General features: G+C 42.8%; 1 protein-coding gene across 16 annotated transcripts in view; it reads right to left on the bottom strand.

Moving 5' to 3' along the window:
* LDB2 (LIM domain binding 2) overlaps positions 1 to 24703 on the bottom strand; it is a 451461-nt gene extending 426758 nt beyond the window's left edge. For all 16 annotated transcript variants that reach the window (XM_081593122.1, XM_081593193.1, XM_081591851.1 and 13 more), the window contains exon 1: positions 24473 to 24703. In XM_081593122.1, coding sequence (XP_081449248.1) covers positions 24473 to 24604 — 132 coding nt within the window. In that variant the 5' untranslated portion in view covers positions 24605 to 24703. The remainder of the gene's footprint in view (positions 1 to 24472) is intronic.
* Between the last annotated feature and the right edge of the window lie 200 nt (positions 24704 to 24903).

Here is a 24903-nt window from a genome sequence, read left to right as displayed (position 1 = left end):
TCCAGTTCAAAGCTGTCTTGCATGACTGTGCTTTAGAGGCACTGAACATTTGGGTAAACTGACTATGGAGACAGAAATCCTTAAGTATGCTTCCTGCAACAACTTCATAAACATTTAGTATTCGAGATCTATTTCTTCCTCTGAAACACCTACCGAGTTGATTGATAATTTATGCAAGGATGATGTTCTGCTACATTTAAATTTAGGGTGCATACCTCTGCCCTAACACTACCTCTGATTTTCCATACCTCATTTTCCTTGAAGGAGTCAAAATTAGGTAGATACACTGAGAGAGCTACACTAGCTAAAGCCTGAAGTTGAAAAGATAAAGAGCTGCCAGGGTCACCTGAACGTAACCATATTGCACCTGCTCTTATAGTATTTTTCTCTACTAATAGACGATTAAATGTAAATCCTAATGTACATTCTATTTTACATGCAATGTGGGTTAGTTACGGTTGCTATGGAAACCTTCACTTTTGCATTTACTGATTTTAATTCTGTGACATTTGCTGACTTTAGTACAATGTAAAGTTTATAAATATAACATACAGGTTTGCAAAGGGTTTTTTCGAAGTATTCAATTTACATAGATAATTCCATCACAAATCTCTATCTACTTTAAGGGAAAAAAAGCATTAAACTGATGCCAACTACCAGTAATCAGCAAACAATAGGCTATTTCCAGAAATAACTATTTGCATCGATCCTCAAAAATCTTTCACTCACCAAATGCCCCATCCACTGTATAAATCTTCTCACTACTGATTTTGATGATAATTTCCCAGTGTGTAATGAATAAAGTAATTCTGTTTATTGAAAACATTTTCAAATGTTACCTCATTTTACCTTTAACATTAACCTGAAGAGAGACAGGCCAGATATAGTTTAAAGAAATGACCTTGCTTTAGAGGACAGTTCCAATTCAGGGCAAACAATTCTTTGACTTTCACCTGGACATTCAAGGGGTCATTCCAACAAACATCCTATTTTCGTTCTCATTCCTAGCCTTAACCATTTCTGCATCTTTGTAACCTAGTATAGTTACCGTATGTGGAATAAATGCATACTCTGTAAATGGCACTAAAATTTTTTGACCCTTTGATTATTGCTACGTAACAGGTATAGATACTGAGATCGATAATCATTATGCAAAATAGTCAAAAGTCATCTAGCAACTAATTCAGAAATTAAATACGTACATAAGGACTGACTGAACACTCATGATGGACACTCAATAGTTTTGAGGTATTCCCATAGGCGTGGTGAAAATCCACCTCACTGCTATCAACTCATAGAGCAATAAATTATTTTGTGAGTTTACCCAGGGAAAGTCTGGATTCAGGTTGTATTGTTGTTTAGTCGCTAAGTTGTGTCCAACTCTTTTGTGACCCCATGGGCTGTAGCCCACCAGGCTCCTCTGTCCATGGAATTCTCCAGGCAAGAATACTGGAATGGGTTGCCATTTCCTCCTCCAGGGGATCTTCCTGACCCAGGGATCAAACCCGTGTCTCCTGCCTGGCAGGTGGATTCTTTACCACTGAGCCCCAGGGAAACCCTACAGCAATATAAAAGAGAGCACGTACCGGAAGCATTATCAATGGTTTCATGAAAGTCTGCACATTCAAGAAAAGGAACAAATTTAACCAATATTTATTGAGCTTTCGTGTTGAGTCAAACACAGCTTAGCAAACTTAGGGCAGTCACGTTTCTACAGTTGTAACTGGAGAAGGAAAGAAGGGATGGGAAAAAAACCTGTAACACCGTACTTAAGGCTGATGGGGAAAAGGAAGACAGGCCGGCAAAATGGCAAATGGGCTTAAGAGAATCACAAGGGCTTTTCAAAGATAAGAGGCACTTGAGAGAAAACAGGGCCCCTAATAACCAAGAAGAAACGGAAATAATGAGACTCAGAAACGGGGAAGAGAAGAAACTCTTAATTACTCCTTGCTAAAAAAAAAAAAGAAAACCGAATGTTGAACAAACTGAAAAGTGATGAAGATGCTATGAAATTAGAGAGCTCCTCAAAAGTAGGCAAAGGGAAGGGGCTTGGGAAAGGCACACCTCAGGGGAGGCAGAGAAGGCTACGGAGGAATTCAACAAAACTGATGGACACAGCAGATGCTGTTAACTGCTATTTCACGTGGATTCTGGAAAGCAGAGAGAGTGAACATCATTGAACTGCACCCTGATTTGGGGCTTGAAGACACAGATGGGCACTATTGGCAAGAATGAGCAGAGATAACGTCTGGAAAGGGTGTCCTCTCTTATTCCCCGGACCTCAAGGTTAGGCTCAAGACCTCCCCTACCTAACGCCTCCCATCAGCAAGGCATCACCAACCGTTGTCCCTCCACATTCATCTGACCCCTTTATGGGCTCTAAGGTGATCCAATTCGTTATTGGAAACCTATAATATCCTCCTCTAACTTGTTTCCTTGCACCTGCTATTAAATCCTCCCAAATCATTCTGCATTCAGCAACCTGAGTGATGTTTTCAAAATACCATTAAAATGACTGTATTCTGTGGGCATGGGGCCCAAGCAAGGAACACAGTGAGAATAGAACGGTGCCTCTTTTAAGGATGCAACTCTCAGGCTTCCCTGGTGGTCCAGTGGTAAAGAATCCACCTGCTAAGGCAGGGGGCCCGGGTTCAATCCCCCGTCCGGGAAGATCCCACATGCCTCGGGACAACTAAACCATGTCCCACAACTACCAAAGCCCACACACACACACTCTTGTGCTCCACAACAAGAGCAGCCACCACTGAGAGGCCCGAGTATCCCAGTGAACAGTAACTCCCGCTCGCCGCAACTAGAGAAGGCCCATGAGTGAAGCAATGAGACCCAGTGCAGCCAAAAACAACAAACAAATAACTCTTTAAAAAAAAAGTAGGCAACTCTCTGCACACCTGCAGCGACTTCCCCAAGCCGAGCGCAGCCGACCGCATCCTATTTGTGCCCCAGACCAACACCTCAGGCCTTTGTTCTCTCCACCTAGAATGCCCCTTTTCTTCCTCAACACATCCACATCCTAGGACCCCTTATGAAACCAGTTCATACCCAATCTTTTCCATGATACGTGCTTTCTACTGTATTAATTATATTCTAATGACAGTAGATCATTTTAGCACTACCTTTAAATTTCTAATTCTTCAGTGATAAGAGAACAGGCTCTGTATGATTTCAATACCTTCAGACCATGAAGTTTTTGCACCTTGTTTCAGACACTGGGTATGTTTCAGTGTTTCCTGGTTTATAGTCTGTGGGAACTTGAATGGGATAGAACCTGCTGTTGTGTGAACGCTGTGTTAATCTTAACTACATTGATTTGGTTCACGGTGATTTTCAGGTCTACTATATCCTTCTACTTTTTTGTATATCCCTTCTATGAATTTTTGTTTTTGACATTGAAACTCCAACTAAAAATCTTAATTTATTTACTTAAAAAAATAATTGTAGTATATAGAGGTAGTATATATGTGTAATCTTGTTCTGTATTTTCCAAGTCTCCTGTAAATGTGTTATCATACGTTCAGAATTAAAAAAAATAAAATAGAAAGAAAAAATAAAGCAATTACAAATTAAAAAAAACAATTCTTTATGTGTTCAGTTGATGTATCATGAGTATCCATTAGATTTTAGGTCCTATGTTAGACACTAGTTGACTAAATTTTTAAAAAATCACAGTCTTATTTGTACATCTGGGAAATTTCCATACTGCAGAAAAGGCAATTTGCCAGGGGAATAGGAGGAGGGTCTGAAATTCCAAACACTTTGCCAAGCCCTTAGGGGCAAGTGTCTGCCAGAAAGACCAGAAAGTTTTCCTTTTGCACAAAGAGGCTTACCCAGTGAGAAGACCTTTTTAATATTTCACGTAAACATAACCTATAGGCCGCCAGGCCTAGAAGGACAGGCCCTGTGCTCACTGGTGTGGAGCTCAGTTATTAATAAAAAGTGAAAATGTTAGTTGCTCAGTCATGTCCGACTCGTTGCAACCCCATGGATGCAACCCATCAGGGTTCTCTGTCCATGGAATTCTCCAGGCAAGAATACTGGAGTGGGTAGCCTTTCTCTTCTCCAGGGGATCTTCCCAACCCAGGGGTCGAACCCAGGTCTCCCACATTGCAGGCATATTCTTTACCATCTGAGCCACCAGGGAAGCCCCCAGTTATTAATAGTTGTGTTTAAACTTCTGGGCCTGCTTCTTTTCTCATAGCCTTTATCCAGTCAAGAAACGTCTCTAGCATCATTTCTGCATGAGGCCGTGTTCCATGTTGCTGATACAATGATGAGCCATGCGTGGTCCCTGACCTCAAGAAGGCCAGGATTATGTGAACTCATGGTAGATTCTCTTTGTACATAGGCTGGTTCTCACTGAAGAACCAGACAAAGTCATCACCAACGATAAGGTTTTAGTTGTGCCTCATCTTATGACCTGAGGCTTGCTTGAACTTCCCTGGGCCTGTTTTCCCACCTGTAAAGTAGGGCACCACCTGCAGAGTTAGAACTGAGGGTGAAGATCAGCTCTGGACTTGGGTGTACCCAGGACCAAGCCATAGGGTGACTCTTGCCTGCTGTGAAACCCTGGGCTAATTACAAAGCCCCTCTCAGCCTCAGTTCCTCACCTGGAAAATGGGGATAATAACCCTACTGACTGCACTGCTGTGCAGCTTAATTGAGGCAGTACGGTTAAAGCACTCAGCTGGGAGGCTGACAAGCAGAGACTCTCAGTAAACACGCATTGTGATCATCATTGTTTCTGATCTTGAGTTTTTAAGATACTGCTTTTTTCTCATCCAGCTTCCTGTCCTTCAGTATTATGAATTCCTAATCACTCAAGGCTTTGTGTGATCTGTTTTCTTCCTAAATGTCTCTTAATACTGTCTAGCTCATAGTGGGAGGAGGGGGATTTTTATTTAATTAAGATTCATTAAATGAGAAAAAAATTATAAACATTAATACGGTGAACTCCTTGGTAAGGATGAAACTTTCTACCCTATACACAATTTCTCATGGCTGAGGGCCCCACAAAGGATTATTTTTGCACATCTTGACTTTTAAGCAGTCTTAGAGGAGTCCCCTTTTCTTTCTTCCTCACCCAAGGTCTAGATTATAGCAGATTAAAGGACGTTGTTGCAGCCATCACAAGGGCATGAATGCTGCACGATTGATCTCCCTGTCTGGGGATGTTTAAGCAGCTTAGTTAGCATCACCAACTCAATGCACATGAGTTTGAGCAAACTCCAGGAGATGCTGAAGGACAGGGAAGCCTGGAGTGCTGCAGTCCATGAGGTCACAAAGAGACGGACACGACTTAGCGACTAAACAACAGCAACGAAGCAGCTTAGCTCTTCTAAAGATCGTCGGATGCAGTGTCGTCTAAAAGTTTTAGCAGTGCCCTGGATTAAAACATAAATATTAAGACCTTAAGTGTTCCTATCATAAAAAGAAAATTATAATAAAGAGGAAGCTTTTGGAGGTAATAGATATGTTTATGGCAACCCACTCCATATCCTCACCTAGAGAATTCCATGGATAGACCATGAGGGTCGCAAAGAGTTGACCACAACTGAGTGACTAACATAACAACAACAAAAGATATGTTTATGGAATAGATTATAGTGATGGTTTCACAAATACACACTTACCTCCAAACAACAACAACAACAAAATACGAATATTTAGGTCACCATTGACACTGTAACGTAAGCAACTTGGCGTGTGAATGGCCGTGTGTGTCTTAGCACCTCAGTCTCTGCTAGGATAACTTCCTCCTTGCTGCTCTCAACATACCAGGCTTGCCCCTCCTAAGCAGACGTTCAGTTGATTGGCTTCCCCATTAGGCTGTGTGCATCCTGAGGGCAGGGCTTTCTGGTAGACCTCTGCCACTGAGCATGTAATAAAAACTCAATAGGTGATTGAGGGATGAATGAGCCAGTACAGCCCCATACTACACACCCAGGGTGTCATGAACGTTCCTTTTTAAATGGTTTTAAAAGTGAAACCGCATCCAACTCTTTGCCACTCCATGGACTATACAGTCCATGGAATTCTGCAAGGCCAGAATACTGGAGCAGGTAGCTGTTCCTTTCTCCAAGGGATCTTCCCAACCCAGGGACAGAACCCAGGTCTCCCACATTGCAGGCAGTTTCTTTACCAGCTGAGCCACCAGGGAAGCCCAAATAGTTTTAAAATCAAAGCAAAACTAAAAGTAACAGCCGAGTCCTTTCTTCTCTCCTTTTCCCCTGACCCTGTTTAAAAATAAATAAATAAATAACAGGAACTATAGAATTAGGACTGGAAACCATTCCCCAGCCTTCTCTCCCCACCTCCCCCAATCTCCTGTTGTACCAGGAGTATCTGGTGGCCCTTCAAGGAGGCCTTGGGAGGCCTGATGATATTATATATGGCTGGGCTCCCTGGGAATACAACGGAGCAAATTAAGGCAAAGTTTTCAGTGTCTGACTATAAATGTCTTGACATATTTTCCCTTCAGACGAACGCCTGGAAATATAATAAACTATACTTTAATGTTTATTTGTTTCAAGCACAGTATTTTTTTCAACAGACAAATGTGAAGTTTTGAGTCCAGAAAAAAAATAGGTTTAAACCACCCTCATAGCAAGAGGTTTTTAAAATAGTACACATAAATACTCATTTCAAAGCAGTTTAATGCACTTAGCCAACAGGCGTTAACAGTCTTTTCGGAATAACCTAACACCTCAAGCGTTATTTTCCAGTCTTGATTCAGATGAATTTTAACCTTTCTTTAAAAAAAAGACACCAAAAAACTAACGGGTACTGAGAGCTCCAGTGAACTCAGTAATTTGGGGACATTCTGCATTTGCATTTTGAGGTTCTTTTATGATGACCGGAAAAAACAATCCCCGGACCTTCTTTCCTGTGCAAGTTTTAAGACAATGGTGCCCAGGGGGCTAGGAGGGCAGAGTGGAGCTCCAGCTCCAGCCCGTGTGTGCAGAAAAGCAAGAAAAGTCTTGCAGTGACTCAGCAAGCTCCCCCCAGTGAGGGAGGCAGGGAGCAGAGGGTGGGAGGCTCAGTGGGAAGCGTCAGCAACACGCGATTCACCTCCTTTGTATGTTTCTTGGGGGAGATGAAACACAGAAGCAAAGAGTCCACCTAACGGGAAGCCGAGCAAGAACAGCGGGGAAAGGGTGCCTTGTGGTTCGTTATCTCCTGGTATCCAGGACCGTCAGAAGAGGAAACAGGCTCTGGAAAGGGGAAGATTGATCGGAGGTCACAGGCTCAAGTTTAGGGAGGAAAGACAATGTGAGAAGAGGCTACAAAAAACATTCTGGAAACGAACAAGTATCTTTGGCCCTCTGTGACATGAAGTCCCAGGTAGGGAAGGGCAGGGCCGCCACCCCTCTTTCCGGGACCACCTGCTCCTGGCCGTGTTCCTTCTCCGTCTCTCCGAGGTTCCAAGATGTTCGTCTGATGCTGACCTCTGGCTCTGCCCATCTTCCACCAAGGAAACTGAGGCTCAGAGACTCATATGACATGGCCTGGGGGGGTGGGGGTGGGGATTTCAACCTTCTCCACCTTCTCTCTCCCCAGGCAGCCTCTTCACTGGACTCCCCTGCCGCCTCCCTCTGGGGTCCTGGTGCCAAGCTGGCTGCCAGGTAAGGTATGTGTGTTGTGTGTGGGGGGTGCCTTTCCCAGGGGCCACAGCTCATCACTTCCAATTTTTCAATTTTGTCAAAGCAGGAGGAAAAGCCTGTGTTGGTGACCTTAGGGGCCCACCAGCTGCTGAAAATTTAGTAGACCCACCACAGCCTCACTGGCGGACAATCAAGTGTCCCCAGGCAAGTTACATAACCTTGGCTTACGGTAATTTTGCATCTTAAAAAATGTCATGAGAATCTATTCTTCACTTCAGACACACTAGGCTAAAAATAGCTCAGCCGGCCAGTAAGTGTGGGTCATTTCTCCCCATCCACTGATCCACGCCTCTCAGCGTTTCTGTCTGTGTTCCCAGACAGACCACCCGTCTGCCCTGCACAAAGTGGCCAGAGCGATCCTGCTGAAAGGCACAGCACACGGTTTCTCTGCCCAGGCCAAAAAGCACCTTTTATCAGTTCCTTTTACCCGGTGGCAGAAGCCAGTGTTGGTGGAGTCCTTCCTACATAGTAGTGATGTGATGGACCAGCTGGTCTAAAAGCCTGAAGCCCTCATCCCATGAAATTCCCTAAAACAAAACCTATCAGGGGAGGACTATTCTTGCGTCCTTTTCCAGACGAGGAAACCAAAGCACTGAGAAATTAAATGATCATGCTGGGGTCCTGCTCATATCACCATGCTGAAGTCCAATAGACAGTCTCCAAAGGACAGAGACCGGTGGCCTCCCTGGACATAACAAAGCTCCACAATCGGCCCTCACTTCCTCTCCAGGTCTATTTCCTACCATGGTCCAACCGCACCCTGCACATACATATGCACTCATACATACACCCTAGGGCTTCCCAGGTGGCACTAGTGGTAAAGAACCTGCCTGCCAGTGCAGGAGATAGAAGATACGCAGGTCTGATCCCTGGGTCAGGAAGATCCTCTGCAGAAGGAAATGGCAACCCGCTATAAAACCCCATGGACAGAGGAGCCTGGCATGCTGCAATCCACGGGGTCACAAAGAGTCAGACATGACTGAGACAGTGAACACAGCACGTATACCCTAGACCTTGAGCCCTAGCTATGCTCAAATCCGCACCCTTCCTCAAACAGACCACGGCCTTTGGAGACTTGCTTTCTATGCCTGTGCCTTTCTTTCAGCCAAAAGCAGCCTTCTCATCACTATTCTCAAATTGGCAAATTCCCATTTATCCCTCCCAAGGCCCTCCTGCCCCACAAATCCCTACTCACTTATTATCACTCAGCACTTTCAGGTCAGGCATGCTGCCCTCTTCACCTCCAGACCAGTAATATCACATACGGTAGATTTCAATACGCACCAAACAAATCACATCATCATAGTGGTAAACCCCAAGTGACAGCAGACACTATGCTCATCACTCTATAAGAGTTAGCTCACCCGAGTCTCATAAAAACCCAATGACGTAGATTCTATCACCCTCCCGCCTTACCCATGAGCACAGAGGGGTGAATTAACTCACTCAAGGTTGCACAAATAGTATGGAGGGAAGCAAGTCTGTTGGACTCCAGAAGTGAATCATTCAGTGTTCATGCTGTGGTAGGGGACACAGTCTAGTGGCAGGCCATGACTGCTCTGTCCTAGAGCATATGCCTGTGAAGCTTATCTATAAAATGCAGGTGTGTTAGTTGCTCAGTCATGTCCGATTCTTTGGACTCCGCGGACTGTAGCCCGCCAGGCTTCTCTGTCCATGGGATTCTCCAGGCATGGATACTAGAGTGGGTAGGCATTTCCTTCTCCAGGGGATCTTCCCAAACCAGGGATCAAACCCAGGTCTCCTGCATTACAGGCAGATTCTCTATCATCTGAGCCGCCTGGGAAGCCCGTAAAAGGCATATCACCCATGTAAAAACAGTGATAACTCAGAACCTAGTTACAAAATGGTGACCATTGTGAAATCTGCCTTTAAAAAATGACTGCTACTGGTCACCAAGTCTGTCAATTGCAAAGATGAATAAAACACGAACAAGGTCGTACCTGACCCCAAGGATCTCTTCGATCCAGTGAGGAAAATAAGGTAACATTACATACATCTCATAACATAGCCTACTTTATGAAATATCACTTTTCTCCTTGAGTTGAACATTTGTCCTTCAAACGGTATCGTAAATTAACTGGCTGTATGCCAAACTGCTGTTCTAGATCAGCACTAGCTCTTAACATGAATTCAACCTCCCTCTTCCCAGTAGGAATTTTGCAAAAATCTTTTGATTTACAGACATTGCACAAGGTTGTGCTGACTGCCTTTGGACTCAATACAAGAGAAAGAAAGACATGGGGAAAAGGATCTGCTCTCAAGCTAAGATGGAAAAGCTTTCTTAAAAGGAGACAGGGAGCCCTGGGTGCAAGCTTTCTGACTAGTATTAAATGATAATGGTAATCACCAAACTTCCTTATATTAATATCAGAAGCCCTCCATCTTACTAGGGACAAGATTGATTATTAAGAATACTGTTTCCTTGAGTTCAAATCAAGGTGCAAAGAAGCCAGATAATTTTTTAAATATGTCTTCATGTCCATTTTAAAAACAGAAACATTTGTGTAAATAATTCAGACAATTCAAAATCATATTTTAAGATTTTAGAACACAAGGATACACTCACAATTTTAATTAAAAGAGCTGGATTCAAAAGGGTGCTCGGTATGTCCCTAAGCATATAAAGACTGATGCACATATGTGTCTGCACTAGGCTGATATGGTAAAATGTTAACAGCAATTTTTGCATGGTAGAACTAAAGACAATTTTTATCTACCTTTTTGTACACTGTTATACTTTACAGATATTCTATTACTCATGCACCAAGTTCTTAAAATCAGAAAAAGTAGATCAATATCTTAAAACATATTCAACTTTAAATAAATTGGCAAGGAAGACAGTCATTAATTTCAAAGCAATAAAGCTTAGTCATGTGTCTTTCAACATCAATAGCATCATGCTTTTGAACAAATTGGAAAACTGGAAAAGAAGAAAGGGATTTGAAAAGCAGAAGTGTTTATAGAGTTGAAGTGCAACTTAGCGATCAGTCAAAGTGTTTGATATGGTCACTTCCTGAGTGGTACCTGGGTAGCCAGTGTCATGCTTTAGAAAACTGAGACCACTTCTGAATCCTCAGTACATCATAATTCAGGTAAGTACAACCTGTGTCTGGTTTTAGAAAATCCACAATCTCCACAATCAGACGCTCGGTCTAGATGATCACTCGGATCTAATTCCAGGCCTGAAATTCTGGGATTCAGACAACTGAGAAGCCATAGTCTCCATCTACTGTTCTGTTTAAGAACCTTTTAAAGGCAGGTGATACGCACCAACTGCTTAATTTTAGTTTCAAGCAGAAGTTTCAGCCAACTGCAGGCTAATCATGGCCAATGTTATAAGGCATAGAGTTGTGTGTGTGTGTGTGTGTGTGTGTGTGTGAGTGTGTGTGTGTGTATTGCCAAATAGCCTTGTTTATTAGTTTAACTTTTGCTTATCTACACAGATTTTGAGTCTCAAGATCAAATCGTAATGAGTCCTAAGAAATGACCCATATTCAGAAGCAAAATTTAACAAGCACTACTCTCTTAAAAAAAATAACATATAAGAACTTCCCTAAAGAGTGAGGTTCAGTGGTTAATAATCCACTTTTCTGTTGCAGGAGTTAGATCCCTGGTGTGGGAATAAAGATCCCGCATGCTGCCTGGTACAGCCAAAAATAAAATAAAAATAAATAAAAAGTTGTCCTTAACCCCAATAAATAAGGTCAATAGATAACCAATAGAAACTGGAATAATAAATTGAAGATCTATTTATAAAAAATATAAAACAAATATAAATTCAAATTACATTTTATTTCATATACATAAAATTAGAATTAAAAACAATGTAAGTTTGAGCTGGGCTTCCCTGGTGGCTCAGATGGTAAAGAATCTGCCTGCAATGCAGGGAGACCTGGGTTTGATCCCTGGATCAGGAAGATCCCTTGGAGAAGGGAATGGCTACCACTCCAGTATTCTTGCCTGGAGAATCCCACGGACAGAGGAGCCTGGCGGGCGACAATCCTTGGGGTGGCAAAGGGTTGGACACGACTGAGCCAGTTTCACTCACTAATGTTCGAGCTATGCAAGCTATTTCTCTCGAAAGTTGATTACAAATGATTATTAATGTGGAATTCTACATAAAAATCACAGGCGACTTAGTCAGTGAAATGAAGTGTAGGAAGGTATGCGTACGTTAAGGAATTCAGTAGGAAAAGTCAGGGGGGTTGGACACTGAAATTGATGAAACAAATCAGCACATGACAACATGCGGTCCCACGCACAAGGAAAGCGGAGGGGTCAGCTTTAGTTCCCATCGCCATGACCCTTCTGGCCAGAAAGATACCTGCATGTGGTATCTTTCATATACTGCTCAGAGCATCGCCATTTCCACCCGTGTACATCGCCCCATGTTAAGGAGGAAGCCGTAAGGTGTCCGGGTGGATCAACAGGCCGGGCTGTTACCAGTGCAGACATGCAGGTGGGACTGTGGGCTTCGCGCAGGGCCTGACACAGCTCCCTCGAAGAAGTCTGGGCCAGGCTGCATCGGAAGAAGGGTGCCTCTTTAGACAAAACGACCTGTCAAGGCCCCAGGGGTGCACTTTGCAGCCCTCACCAGGGCCCCTGCTGAGATGGCCGTGCAGAGGCACTGCTGAGGGGACTAGTTCAGTGTCCTGTTGTCCCCGCTGAGTTCTTAGCTAGAGCATATCCTGAACACAGACTGTTTTCCAGCAGAAGGGAGTGCATGTGTGCCCCAGGCACCAGCCGTTTCTTAATCTTGACACGTGGTGTGTCGAACCCAGGTGTCCCGCATTGCCAGACGTTTTACCCTCTGAGCCACCAGGGACGCCCTTGGTATGTCTAAGAGATACTTATAACTCAGACTTTAGAAACTGTGTGATAATTCTCACTAGTGAATGATGGTAGAGCACCCTGATGATACTATTACGTGTTCTAAGAACCCCAAGCCCACAAGTCCTACAACATGTCACTGCAAGTTTCATTTATTAAATTGAAATATGCTTATGTAAGCCACATAAGACATATTTTTAAAGATACCTTTATGGCCACCAGAGGGAAAAAGGGAGGGCAAGGAGTATGGGATTAGCAGATACACACCATTATACATCAAATAGGTTAACAACAAAGATTTACCATATAGCGCAGTGAATGATAGCAGTCTTCTGGCCTGGAGAATCCCATGGACTGTATAGACCGTGGGGTTGCAAAGAGTCGGACACGACTCAGCAACTTCCACTTTTACTTCACTTTCACAGCGAGCTATATTCAATATCTTGCTCTAACTTATAAAGGAAAAGGATATGAAAAAGGATAGATAGATCAATAATAGATATAGATGCTTCCCAGTTGGCTCAGTGGTAGACAACCTGCCAGCCAACACAGGAGACATGGGTTCAATCCATAAGTTGGGAAGATCTCCTGGAGAAGGAAATGACAACTCACTCCAGTGTTCTCGCTTGGGAAATCCCATGGACAGAGGACCCTTGTGGTGGTGGGGGGAGTGGTTAGAGTTCATGGGGTAACAAGAGAGTCGACATGATTTAGTGACTGAAGATGAGCATCGATAGATACAGATATATAGATAGAACTGAATCACTTTCCTGTATACCTGAAACTAACAGTCTGTAAATCAACTATACATTAATAAAATATAAGTAAATAAAAATACTATTAGGAAATCAAAGTTTTGCATGACTTACATGACTTATTTTGCAAATGGGACAGAGAATCAGGGCAGCATAATCATCATCACCATCCTCCTTCTCACTGTCATCATCACAGTTCCCACTTATTGAGCACTTACTGTATACTAGGCCTTTTTTGCACACGTTAGCCATTCACCTGCCAACTTAAAACTCAGGCTAAGAAAACAAGGGTTCAGAACAGTTAAGTGACCTCCCTAAGATCACACAGCAAACAAGAGGGAAGACAGGGTTTGGCTCAAAATCTGATTTATTATAAGATATTCTTCAGTTCAGATCTTTACATTCCATGCATGCTACTCTTTTCACACCAAAAGGGGAAAAAAAAAATAACACTAAAACAAAAGTTGTGTATGCTTCCCAACCAGAAGTTTCATACGTACACAAATACAATCTGATTGGGGTCAGTATATCTGTCTCTTGTCTCTGTCTCTCTCTTTGATTCTGTCTCATATACACGCCCACATTGCACACAAACACACCCAAACACCTCACACAAGTTGTAGTTAGGCTCAGTGCTAAAGAATCTGCCTGCCAAGCAGGAAACGCAAGTGACAGAGGTTCAATCCCTGGGTCAGCTTCCTGGAGGAGGAAATGGCAACCCACTCCAGGATTCTTGCCTAGAAAATCCCAAGGTCAGAGGAGCCTGGCGGGCTACAGTCCACGGGGTCACAAAGAGGTGGACATGACTGAACACACACACAACATATACTAATACGTTCCCATATTTTCTGTTATGCTAAACACTTGAAAAACGCTAATTCATGGCCCTGAAAGCACTTTCTCAAGACACAAAGTGTTCCAGGAAATGTAAGGTATTATCACAATTCACATCAAAATTCATGACTGTGAGCCCTCCGGTAGATCCAAGGAGAGGAAATGGTAGAAACAGCAAATGAGAATAGTATAAATGTTTTTCATCAGAAGTCGGGAGATTCCCAACAGATTCACACCACCCAGAGGGCAAAGTTCTCAGTTCAACATTGCCTGCCTTCACAGAAGAAATTCTTTACCCACCCCCACCCCCCCAGCAGGTATAGCAAAACATTCTGTGAATTCTCACCCAGCTATTAGGTTCATAGATTCTTTTCCAACTGGAGCTACAGATGATTCTTGGGAAGATTCAAGGTAAAATCCAGCGTCAATATAGAAAGTCCTTGTTGTCATCGTCCAGTCACTCAGTCACGTCTGACTCTTTGTGACCCCATGGACTGCAGCATGCCAGGCTTCCCTGTCCTTCACCATCTCCCAGAGCTTGCTCAAACTCACATCCATTGAGTCGGTGATGCCATCCAACCATCTCATCCTCTTTTGTCCCCTTCTCCTCCTGCCTTCAATCTTTCCCAGCATCAGGGTCTTTTCCAAAGAGTTGGCTCTTCGAATCAAGTGATCAAAGTATTGGAGCTTCAGCATCAGTCCTTCCAATGAATATTCAGGGTTGATTTCCTTTTGGATTGACTGTTTTGATCTCTTTGCCATCCAAGGGATTCTCAAGAGTCTTCTCCAGCACCACAGTTCAAAAACACAACATAATTTCCTTTATTCAACAGATAAATTTTGCATATCAACTATGTGCAATGAGGCACTGGGCAGACAATTGTAAAGGAGATGGCTGAGCTGTTTGTCCTCACATGGTATACATTCTATTGAGGATAAGCAGACCCTTAAATAAACTACAAGCAAGAAAATACCAGCTTGCTATAATTCCTTCATAAAAAGTGATCAGGGCATGTGATAGAAAGTGAGTAAGGTTATGTGTGTGGCAAGGGGTAATTTTAACTGAGGTGATTAAGGGAGTCTCTCTGTGACAGGGGTTGATCAGAAAAGGCCCTACTAAGTGCTAGGAATCTTATCCTTCGTGGTCATTACTTTCTTTGGGACACTGAATCAATTACCTGCAAATCAGGCCAACACCATGCCAAATTACAATTCATTTAGATTTCCCAATACTCACACATTCAAAAAACTAGATCATGGCATCTGGTCCCATCACTTCATAGCAAATAGATGGGAAAAAACGGAAACAGTGACAGACTTTATTTTCTTGGGCTCCAAAATCGCTGCAGATGGTTGACTGCAGCCATGAAATTTAAAGATGCTTGCTCCTTAGGAAAAAAGATATGACAAACCTGGACAGCATATTAAAAAGCAGAGACATCACTTTGCTTACAAAGGTCCATATTGTCAAAGCTATGGTTTTTCCAGTAGTCATGTATGGATGTGAGAGTTGGACCATAAAGAAGGCTGAGTACCGAAGAATTGATGCTTTCTAGCTGTGGTGCTAGAGAAGACTCTTGCGAGTCCCTTGGACAGCATGGAGATCAAACCAGTCAATCCTAAAAGAAATCAACCCTGAATAGTCATTGAAAGGACTGATACTGAAGCTGAAGCTCCAGTACTTTGGCCACCTGTTGGGAAGAGTCGACTCATTGGAAAGGTTGAGAGCAGCAGGAGAAGGGGCAGCAGAGGAAGAGATGGTTGGATGGCATCACTGACTCGATGGACATGAGTTTGGGTAAACTCCGGGAGTTGGTGATGGACAGGAAGGCCTGGCGTGCTGCAGTCCATGGGGTCACAAAGAGTCAGACACAACTGAGTGACTGAACAACAACAAGAATACTTACAAGTGTTATCAAGAAGGAATCTGTATATGCATTCTCTTGCTATGGGCAAGGGTGTTGAGGTACAGACAAGCTTGGCAATGTTAACGGATCCAAATAAATCTCTTTTGGCTGGATTTGCTGAACATCCATCAGGAAGCAGCAGATCAACAGAGTCTTCAAGCAAAAGCATGAATTTTAAAGCTTATTCTAGTGGGAGGAGAGCTGGAGAGCGATGTGCTCTGATTTCTGCTTCAAAAATATCACCTTGGCTGTTTATGGGAAAACAGATCATGTATTAGGAAGAGGGAACAGAGAGGACAGTTAGGAGATCATTCAAATTCAAAAAGAGCGTGGGGACCTGTGGTGTCCCCAGAACAGGGGCGGTTTCCCTTATTCAGAGGAATCTACAACAGAGGATGGGATGGTTGGATAGCATCATTGATTCAATGGACAAGGGCTTGAACAGACTCTGAGAGATAGTGAAGGACAGGGAAGCCTGGTGTGGTGCAGTCTGCGGGGTGGCAAAGAGTCGGACACGACTGAGTGACTGAACAACCACGTCTTTAATGCTCAGCATTGTTTTTAATTGGAAGGCTGAAACTTCAGACTAGATTGGTTCATAGTGGTGCTGGAGAAGACTTTTGAGAGTCCCTTGGACTGCAAGGAGACTAAACCAGTCCATCCTAAAGGAAATGAACCAGGAATATTCATTGGAAGGACGGATGCTGATGCTGAAGCTCCAATACCGTGACCACCTCCTGTGAAGAGCTGACTCATTGGAAGAGACCCTGATGCTGAGAAAGATTGAAGGCAGGAGGAGAAGGGGGCGACAGAGGATGAGATGGTTGGATGGCATCACTGACTCAACGGACATGAGTTTGAGCAAATTCCGGGCGATAGTGAAGGACAGGGAAGCCTGGTGTGCTGCAGTCCCTGGGATCACAAAGAGTCGGACACGACTGAGTGACTGAAAAACAAGAACAAAAAAGCGTCAGTGAATTGAGGGTAAGGGGTGGCTATCAGGGAGTAGGAAGCCTTCACCAGCAGACTTTGGGGAGTCAGAAGATCCAGACCCTGGAGACGCCCATGCGTGGACTTGGTCTTCACCTCTCTGAGCCTCAGCTTCCTTATTCGTTAAGGGAGAACCAGAACACACAAATCTGGGGCTGCGGAGTGCATCACAGGAAGAGATCCATCTTATCTCTGGTCACGGGCAGGCATTTACTGTAAAGACAGTCGCCTCACAGGGAACTAAGAGGCTGCAGGATTAGGAAAGAAACCTTGTGTCCCACGAGGAAACCCGACGTGGACAGACTGTCTCTTAGCGTCAAACTAGGACAATGAGAAACCAATACAAGTCGGAAGGGCTCTTTCCTCTTTGCCTTTCTTTTTCCTAAGATTCTTAATTGATTTCCTGCAAAGGAAGCCAACATGCCAGATTCTAATTTACTCTCCTAATCTTGTATCCCACCAAAGTTGGGATAGTTTTTCTACTCACCCCACTGATGTTTAAATTAATTAAACCACCGTCTCCCACAGAGCAGGCCTGAGACAAGTCAAGCACTGAATGGAAACCTAAATATTTTAAGTTGAAAAAAAATTAAACTCTTAGATAACTATCCATAGTTTTCCACAACAATTCCAGTGACTCTTCAGATAAGATCACTTCAATGAATACTGAAACTATCCATTCTTCAGTAGATTGATGTGATTGCGGTCTCTTTTTTGATAACCAGGGTATAGCCTCCAGTTCTGATTCCATCCTCTGGAATTTCACATGGTCTCTTTTCGAAATGAGTCAGACATTTGAGAGGCAAATAGTCCAACCAGGTTAGGTAGATGGGGTCAACTTTCCAGCCACTGCCAAAGTCAATCTATCCAAGGAAAAAATGTAGGTATTCAACCAATACATTTCCACAGGCGAAACTAGAATCCTCGCTAGCATTTCTTGTCTCAGAGACGTGCTACGGTTAAGAGGATAACTTCTGAAACTAAACTACCATCTGTGTAACCTTAGACAATTTACGTAACCCTTAGATTCCTCATCAGTAAGGCTGCAGGGGTAGGAGCACCAATTCCAGGTGGTAATTATAAGGGTGACGCGAGCTGACCTACAGAAAACACGGATCACCTTGGCCTTCAGATAGGGAGCCCTCCATAGACACTAGTTACTATCATCATGACCACTTTGCAGAAAGCTGTGCATCTTTCAATAGTCAAAGGCACAGTGTATTAACCCAACAGTTCAGTTCAGTCGCTCAGACATGTCCGACTCTTTGTGACCCCATGGACTGCAGCATGCCAGGCTTCCCAGTCCATCACCAACTCCTGGAGCCTACTCAAACTCATGTCCATCGTGTCGGTGATGCCATCCAACCATCTCACATTGTAAGAGCTGGTTTCATTGTAAGAGCTGGTTTTGTATTCTGCCCTTTGTTACCAAGTGGTAAGCTTCTAAACACAGAAAATGTCTTAATAGTCTTTGCATTTCCAGACATTGATACTGTCATTGCCTGAAGTAGGAAAATTCTTGAAGGAATGGCTGAAGTTTGTCTCAAGTATTAATAGTTGCCTGTGTTCAGATGCATGAGGTCAGAATTTAAACGTAAAAAGAAAATCTAAGCTCAGATTGATAAAAGAAAAAAAAAAGGAAGGAAAAAGAAAGGAAGAGAGGGAGGGAGGGAGGAAGGAAAAAGAAAGAAAGAGGAAGGAAGAAGGAAAAGGAAAGCGGCAAATAGCTTCTTTAGGAAATCACAAAGGTATGTGTAATACCTACCTTAGCTGAAAATGTTTTTAAAGCCCCGTTTTCTGCTACCTTCAAAAAGAGATTGTTTTTCCATATCAATTATATTCCGAGACCGACCCATTGAATCCAAATAAGTAAGTTTATGAATCTTGTTCTTGAGAATAACTGGCATTGTTTGTTTTATGTTTTGTTTGCTTGCTCGGAAAGGGGGTGTTCTGTGTTCCACATGAAAATGAGTTAATGTGGACAAATGTAATAAAAGGAGATTTATAGCCCTATCTCCATACAATTTAAATTAATTTCTTTCTGAAACCCAAACAAAAAGCTAAATGCTTAAAGAATGCATACTGTTTAAATCCTATATCATAATTTACACAACAGAAGGGGAGAGATTTAAGTATGCATTGATTTTAGGCTGATAAGAATCTTTGTTGAATGCGTGCTGAGACATTTTTTTTTTCTTCCTGGCCTCCTACGAATAGTTAAGTTTGCAGCAATTTTTAATTAAAAACAGTTCCCATAGAAAGAAAATGGAAAAAAAAAAAAGACTTCAGGAAAATAAAATCGGTACAAGAGTCCTGCAACTTGTTTTCTGAGGCCATGCAGAGATCTTGAAAAATAAGAGAGGTTGGAAGTTCTCATTTTTTTAAAAAATTCACTTTTGGTTTCATTTAACATTTTCAAAATAGCTGTCCTTACCACTGCGAACCCACCTCCCGCCCCCTACTCCTCACCACCCCCCTTCGAAAAACTTGGAAAGTTCTGTGCTTAACACTGAAAATCATTCATATGCCTCAGAGTAACAGCACCATTTTTCTTTCTAAATTTCTAAGGAAAAAAAAAAGAAAAAAAATCCAAGTTTATCACAAAGCAGTTTTCATTTTTTTCCCCCACCTATCCAAAATACCTAATCTCATTTTAACTAGGCTCCATCTGAATCAAGGATACTCAGCTAGCCCATGAATAAACATGATGTTACAAGGGAAACCCTGTGACTAAAGTATATAAAAATGTAGCTGAAAGAAAAGCCTGAGAGCCCTCCACCCCCTTCCACCCCCTCCCCGGGGAGCTGGAGAGTTGAACTGAGGCGGGGTTACAGCAGCAGATCTACATTTCAAGGTCTTCAAATATTTTCGACGTTCATATTAAATCCTGTAAAACTAAAAACCGTAATTCTAAGAAAACTCTTGTGTGCACGGTGCCTTGCCATTGTATCACAGTTTTCTCTTTGGGAGTGGAATCTAGAATACTGATACAAGGGGGAAAGCCCTCAAAACAAAAGAAACACATCATGGTACCCACACTTGCCTGATGTTTGCGGTACTTGATCAAAATCAGCAGACTGCCAACATGAAAAACAACTATCTACTTAGAAACCTCTTCATTGGAACCGAGACATTTTTGGTCTCTGAATGAGGAAATAAGGTATAGAAAAGTTACCTTCAGTAACCAAAATTTTTATAAAGTTCCTTAAATTCTATAAAAATCTGACATTACTGAAATCCTTTCACTAAAAATGAAGGTCACTATGATGATCTTATATTTTACCTATACATATTGTTTTTATCTCATAGCACAGACCTCAGGAAATGAAAATAACACTGCTTCTTCTATTATTATTGAAGCTTGTTACAGAACAAATTCTGAAATCTTTAGGACACAGTTTTATGTCCTATCTGATTATATTCTGTGTGCAGCATTAAACAAAAAATTATGCACTTCTGTTCTTCCAAAAATACATTTGAGACAGCAAGATCGTTCAAATACTAAATGAATTTGTGAAGACCTCAGGTCAATTCACGGTAACATACACAATGGAAAACAGCGTAACCCTCTTCCTACTGGTGAGGATACAGATTGACACTGAGGAAAAGCTCCAAGAGTTTCTCTTAATTTCAACTAAAAAGAGGGGGGAACATCCATGCATTTCTTTATGAAATTCCACTGAGATTCTGGTGCTGCAAAGAAATTTTTATTTCCCAGAATAGCCGGCAGCATTGAAAACATATTTATGTTGTGTTGGTTTGCTTTGTAAAGCGTTCATATTCCTTTAAAAAGAAATGAGGTCCCATAATTTCTTCACTTGCTTTCCTTGGCCACAGAGATTACGGATCTAAATTGCCTCATGATGAAATAAATGTGGAGAGGTGCAGATGAGCAGTTTTAGGGCACTCGGAAGTTGGTCCCTAAAGCAGCTTCAGGAGGTACCAGCACCCCCAAAAGACATCAGAATTGTACTTCTCAGGAATGATGCCAATTTCAGTGACACTGGGCTTCCCTGGTGGCTCAGAAGGTAAAGAATCAATGACATAGCTAAACTCTCTCTCCTCTGTCATTTACTGATTCATGATCGCGTGTTCACAGATGTTTATTGAGCACCTACTTTGTCCCAGCAACTGCTTGCTTCCAGCGCTGGCCTTAACCAAGACTGCCAGGGTCTCTCTCTGCAATATTTTCTCCACTGTGACTCTGCTTTTACATTACCATTTGCGATTTTGAACTAAATACCATGAGCCAAGAAATAATGCCTTTGCTCATTACTCTGGTTCACAACACTTTGCTCATACTAAAGGAAACCAAGCCCTGGACTTTGAAAGAATCTGGATTTTCAAATTAAAGGGGCCTTGCAAGGGAATTTGCTGATGAGGAAACAAGATCCATGCCAACAAGTTAGTAAGTGAAGAAACAACTTTGAAACAGGATTAACTCCCAATCCAGGGTTCTTTAAGACTACCCAGCTCCTGAAGGGCTCTGACTGGATTTAACTGGAAGAAATGCATCAATCTCAGAAGAGAATGTTCTGGGGGGCAGCAAAGGCAGGAAGGTAGGTGGGCACCATGCTTCTTCTTCATGACTTTCTTTCCTTTCCATAAAGAAGGAAGTTTCCAGGAAATTTCTGCAAACTTGGTTGCAATTTTCTTCATCACAAACAGGATGTGCTATAATTTCTTTCTAGGCAAGTACACATTCAAAAAGGAATGGAGAGTCAGTGTTACCTAGGTGTGTGTGTGAGTGTAAGCGCGTGTGCACACGTGTAAGGAGTCGATGAAATAACAGCAAATAATATAGAAGCAGGAACAAGAAGAGAGAAAGAAAGAGGGTCAGCCTCTCTTGCCTAAAATGGATGGATGCACAGGTTACATTGTAAAAGTAATCCAGCAACCATCTATTTGATTTTTGCCTGTGATTATAAACTGGTAACTCTTGCTGGATATTATTGTACTTTATTATAACCCATCTCTCCCTAGGGTTCAGAATGACTTCATCATAAATGATCATCCTTGGTAAAGGCACAATGTAACTTTTTCAAGAAAAGTTATTCTTTTCTAAATTTTTTTTTCTTTTCTAAACTTTGATCAGTCTAATACTGAATGTTAAGATTTATGTATCTTAGGAGTACTTATTTGATTCTCTCCTTTTTTTCATTATGAAATGAAAGCAAACTTATGGCCTCGGGTTCATGACATCCTTTACTGCTTGGCAAAGCAAAACAGAAGCGTCATAGTAATTATTTGGATAATTACTTTAAAAATCTAATTAAGGGAAGAAATGTTTAAGGTAGGCTCTAGAATATTCAGTTCTAGAAACAGTTTTCTGTGCTTTTTTGTCAGCCAGAGAGGTTTTAAAACATCTTTAAGATCTGTCATAGCAAGATTTCCTTTTCTAGTTTCTCAAGCTATGAAGCAGCTTTTCTACTTAAAAGTAATACCCCGGGATCCAAAAGTTGGGAATTCCTGAGTTTAGCTCTCACAAAAGATAATGTGCCATTTTTAAGAAACATGGCATGAATGAGAGGCTTTCAAAGGTTTTCTCTCAGATATGAAACAAATGTAGGCACCTTTCTGCATCCTACAGATTTTTATGAGGACCAGGGTGAAGAAGTCTTCCAGATGAGTATTCTAGCTCAGAACTGGCCAGGTGGTAATTAAGGGACACAGAACACAGACGTCTGAGAAATCTGCCTGCTCCCCTAACAGAGAAGGCTGTTGGGAGGAAAACCTCCTCCAACAACTCCACAAAAACTTTCTAAGACATAAATAAGATGGACACGGGTTGCTTTTAAATCCTGCTGCTCTTCAACAATCGATCCATCAAGGCCCCTGGTCTCTCCTTTTCTTTTTTTTAAACTAATCATATTTTAAGACATTTTTTTTTACCCCAAATCTGTGTTGCAATTATGTGTGCCTGAACTAGAAGACATTCTCTATCCTCCTAATTCAGAAAGCAGGCTGTGACAACCAATAGTTTGGGTAAGAGTTGAGGATTCCAATACACAGTTGCAAAGATCGGAATGTCATTGACATATACAAACTGTAACACACATACTCAACAGCACACATGTATCATTTATATCCAAAGGCTCACCACCCTTTGCACAAGAGTTTACACTTGTGTCAAAGCTACTGGCTCTTAGGGAGAGCAATAGTATCAAGTATATGTAACATCTATGATGTATTAACACATAAAGAAAACAGCAATGATAAAGACAGCTCAGCTACTTTAAAAAAAAAAAATCAGTCCTAGTCCAGCAGTTAGCCAGTCAGAAAGTGGGTCACATCTTGTTAGCTACATTAAATACATTAAACATCAGGAATTCTCCATGGCTCTATTGACAATTCAAGCAAGTGTATTTTATTTTATCATACAACCTTAACTGAGTCCCTCTTTGGAACTGAGAACCAATCTTCTACCTAAAATTCTACCAATGCTAGTCCCCGAAAGCTCTTTGCCAGCGACCCTCCGGGTATCCATACTCTGCAGAGAGGACAAAATTCCCAGAGATTTCTACTTTCTAAAGTGACTCTGTGACAAACTCCTTCTCAGAACACTTCAACACAAAGCCCCAACTTAAAGGCAAAGGGACAGCCCAGCTGTAGGATCTGTCAGCTCAGCCAGCTTTGAGGAAAAGTCAGAGGGGATTAAATATTTAAATTGCAGGAGGCAGTCTGGAGTTTTTGCATTTACAAAGTTCTCAAAGTCCTGTCTCCTCTGGCTCCCAGAGTTGCTTGCGAGGAGGTGAGGCTCTCTCTCTGGCACCCGATCACAAAATTTGCCAAAAACTCAAGCTGATTTGATTTCTGAGCCAGCTCTGGTGGAAGGGAGAGCCCCAGGAGACACCCCCACCCTCCCTAGGAGAAAGTCAAGAACACCTGGCCCCCCGCAAGTGGTTTCTGAATTTAACAGGGAAATAGACAACCAGGTCCCTCCAGGGCCAGTTCTGAAAAGTACCAGGGGTGGCTCTACTGCCCTTTTCACCTCAATCCTGATGACTTTGAAAAGCAAATGCAGGTCAAAGCAGACTTCCTCTGGGATTTGCTTTTTTAAATTAGAAAAAAAAAATTATTTTGCTGGATGCCAATGAGCATGGAATCTCTTAGAACTCTATCTCAAGAAACACTAAGAGAGGACCGACGCGGAGCCTGCAAGACGCCAGAGTTCTGGGAAAGCAGCATTTCTGGAGACCCGACAGGCGAATCAAGTGCTGGGTTGTCTATCTCAAGATTCCAGCAGAAACTGTCCCCACCTCCAAGAGTTGCTGTGCAAGAAACCCAGCGTTCAAACTCGTGGCTTCATCCTGGCGCTCATTTCCACGTACGCGGTAGGATCTAGCGGGACACTTCCCGTAGGATGCAGCCAGCCACGCAGGAAAAGCTCGGGCACAGTTTGGGGGAAGAAAAAAAAAAAAAGACAGCAACACACACCCAAGGTTGAAGTCCTTACCTCCGTGCGGGACTGCAGCCTCTTGTTCATCTCATAGACTCGGTACTCTGGCTGCACCATATAGGGTGTGTGTCTCCTATAGAACGGTCCGAAAGGAGAAGAATAGAAGGGGTCATGTGGTGTGCTGGACATCTTGCCTGCTTGTCGAAAATCAAGCCAAACAGAGTATCAGTAACGTCCATGCAGAGCACATGGGCTGTGTTCTTCCCACTACAAAGTAGCCGCACGCACACGCTCGCACACACGCGCGCGCGCGCATACACACACACACGCACGCACACACACACTCACACACACAGGCAGGCAGGCAGGCAGGCTGAACACAGTGGCTGGGAACTGCCGTGGGAGCCTCTATAGCGAGAGAGACCGGAGAGAGGGCGGCGGGGGGGGAGGGAGCGGGGAGGGGGGAGGAGGGAGGAGGGAGAGAGCTG

This window comes from Giraffa tippelskirchi, chromosome 1, assembly GCF_054371585.1.
Source record: "Giraffa tippelskirchi isolate mGirTip1 chromosome 1, T2T-mGirTip1v1.2.pri, whole genome shotgun sequence".
In the NCBI taxonomy this organism is placed as follows: Eukaryota; Metazoa; Chordata; class Mammalia; order Artiodactyla; family Giraffidae; genus Giraffa; species Giraffa tippelskirchi.
The sequence above is the reverse complement of the archived record's forward strand: the minus strand, read 5'-3'. Positions and strand labels throughout refer to the sequence as shown.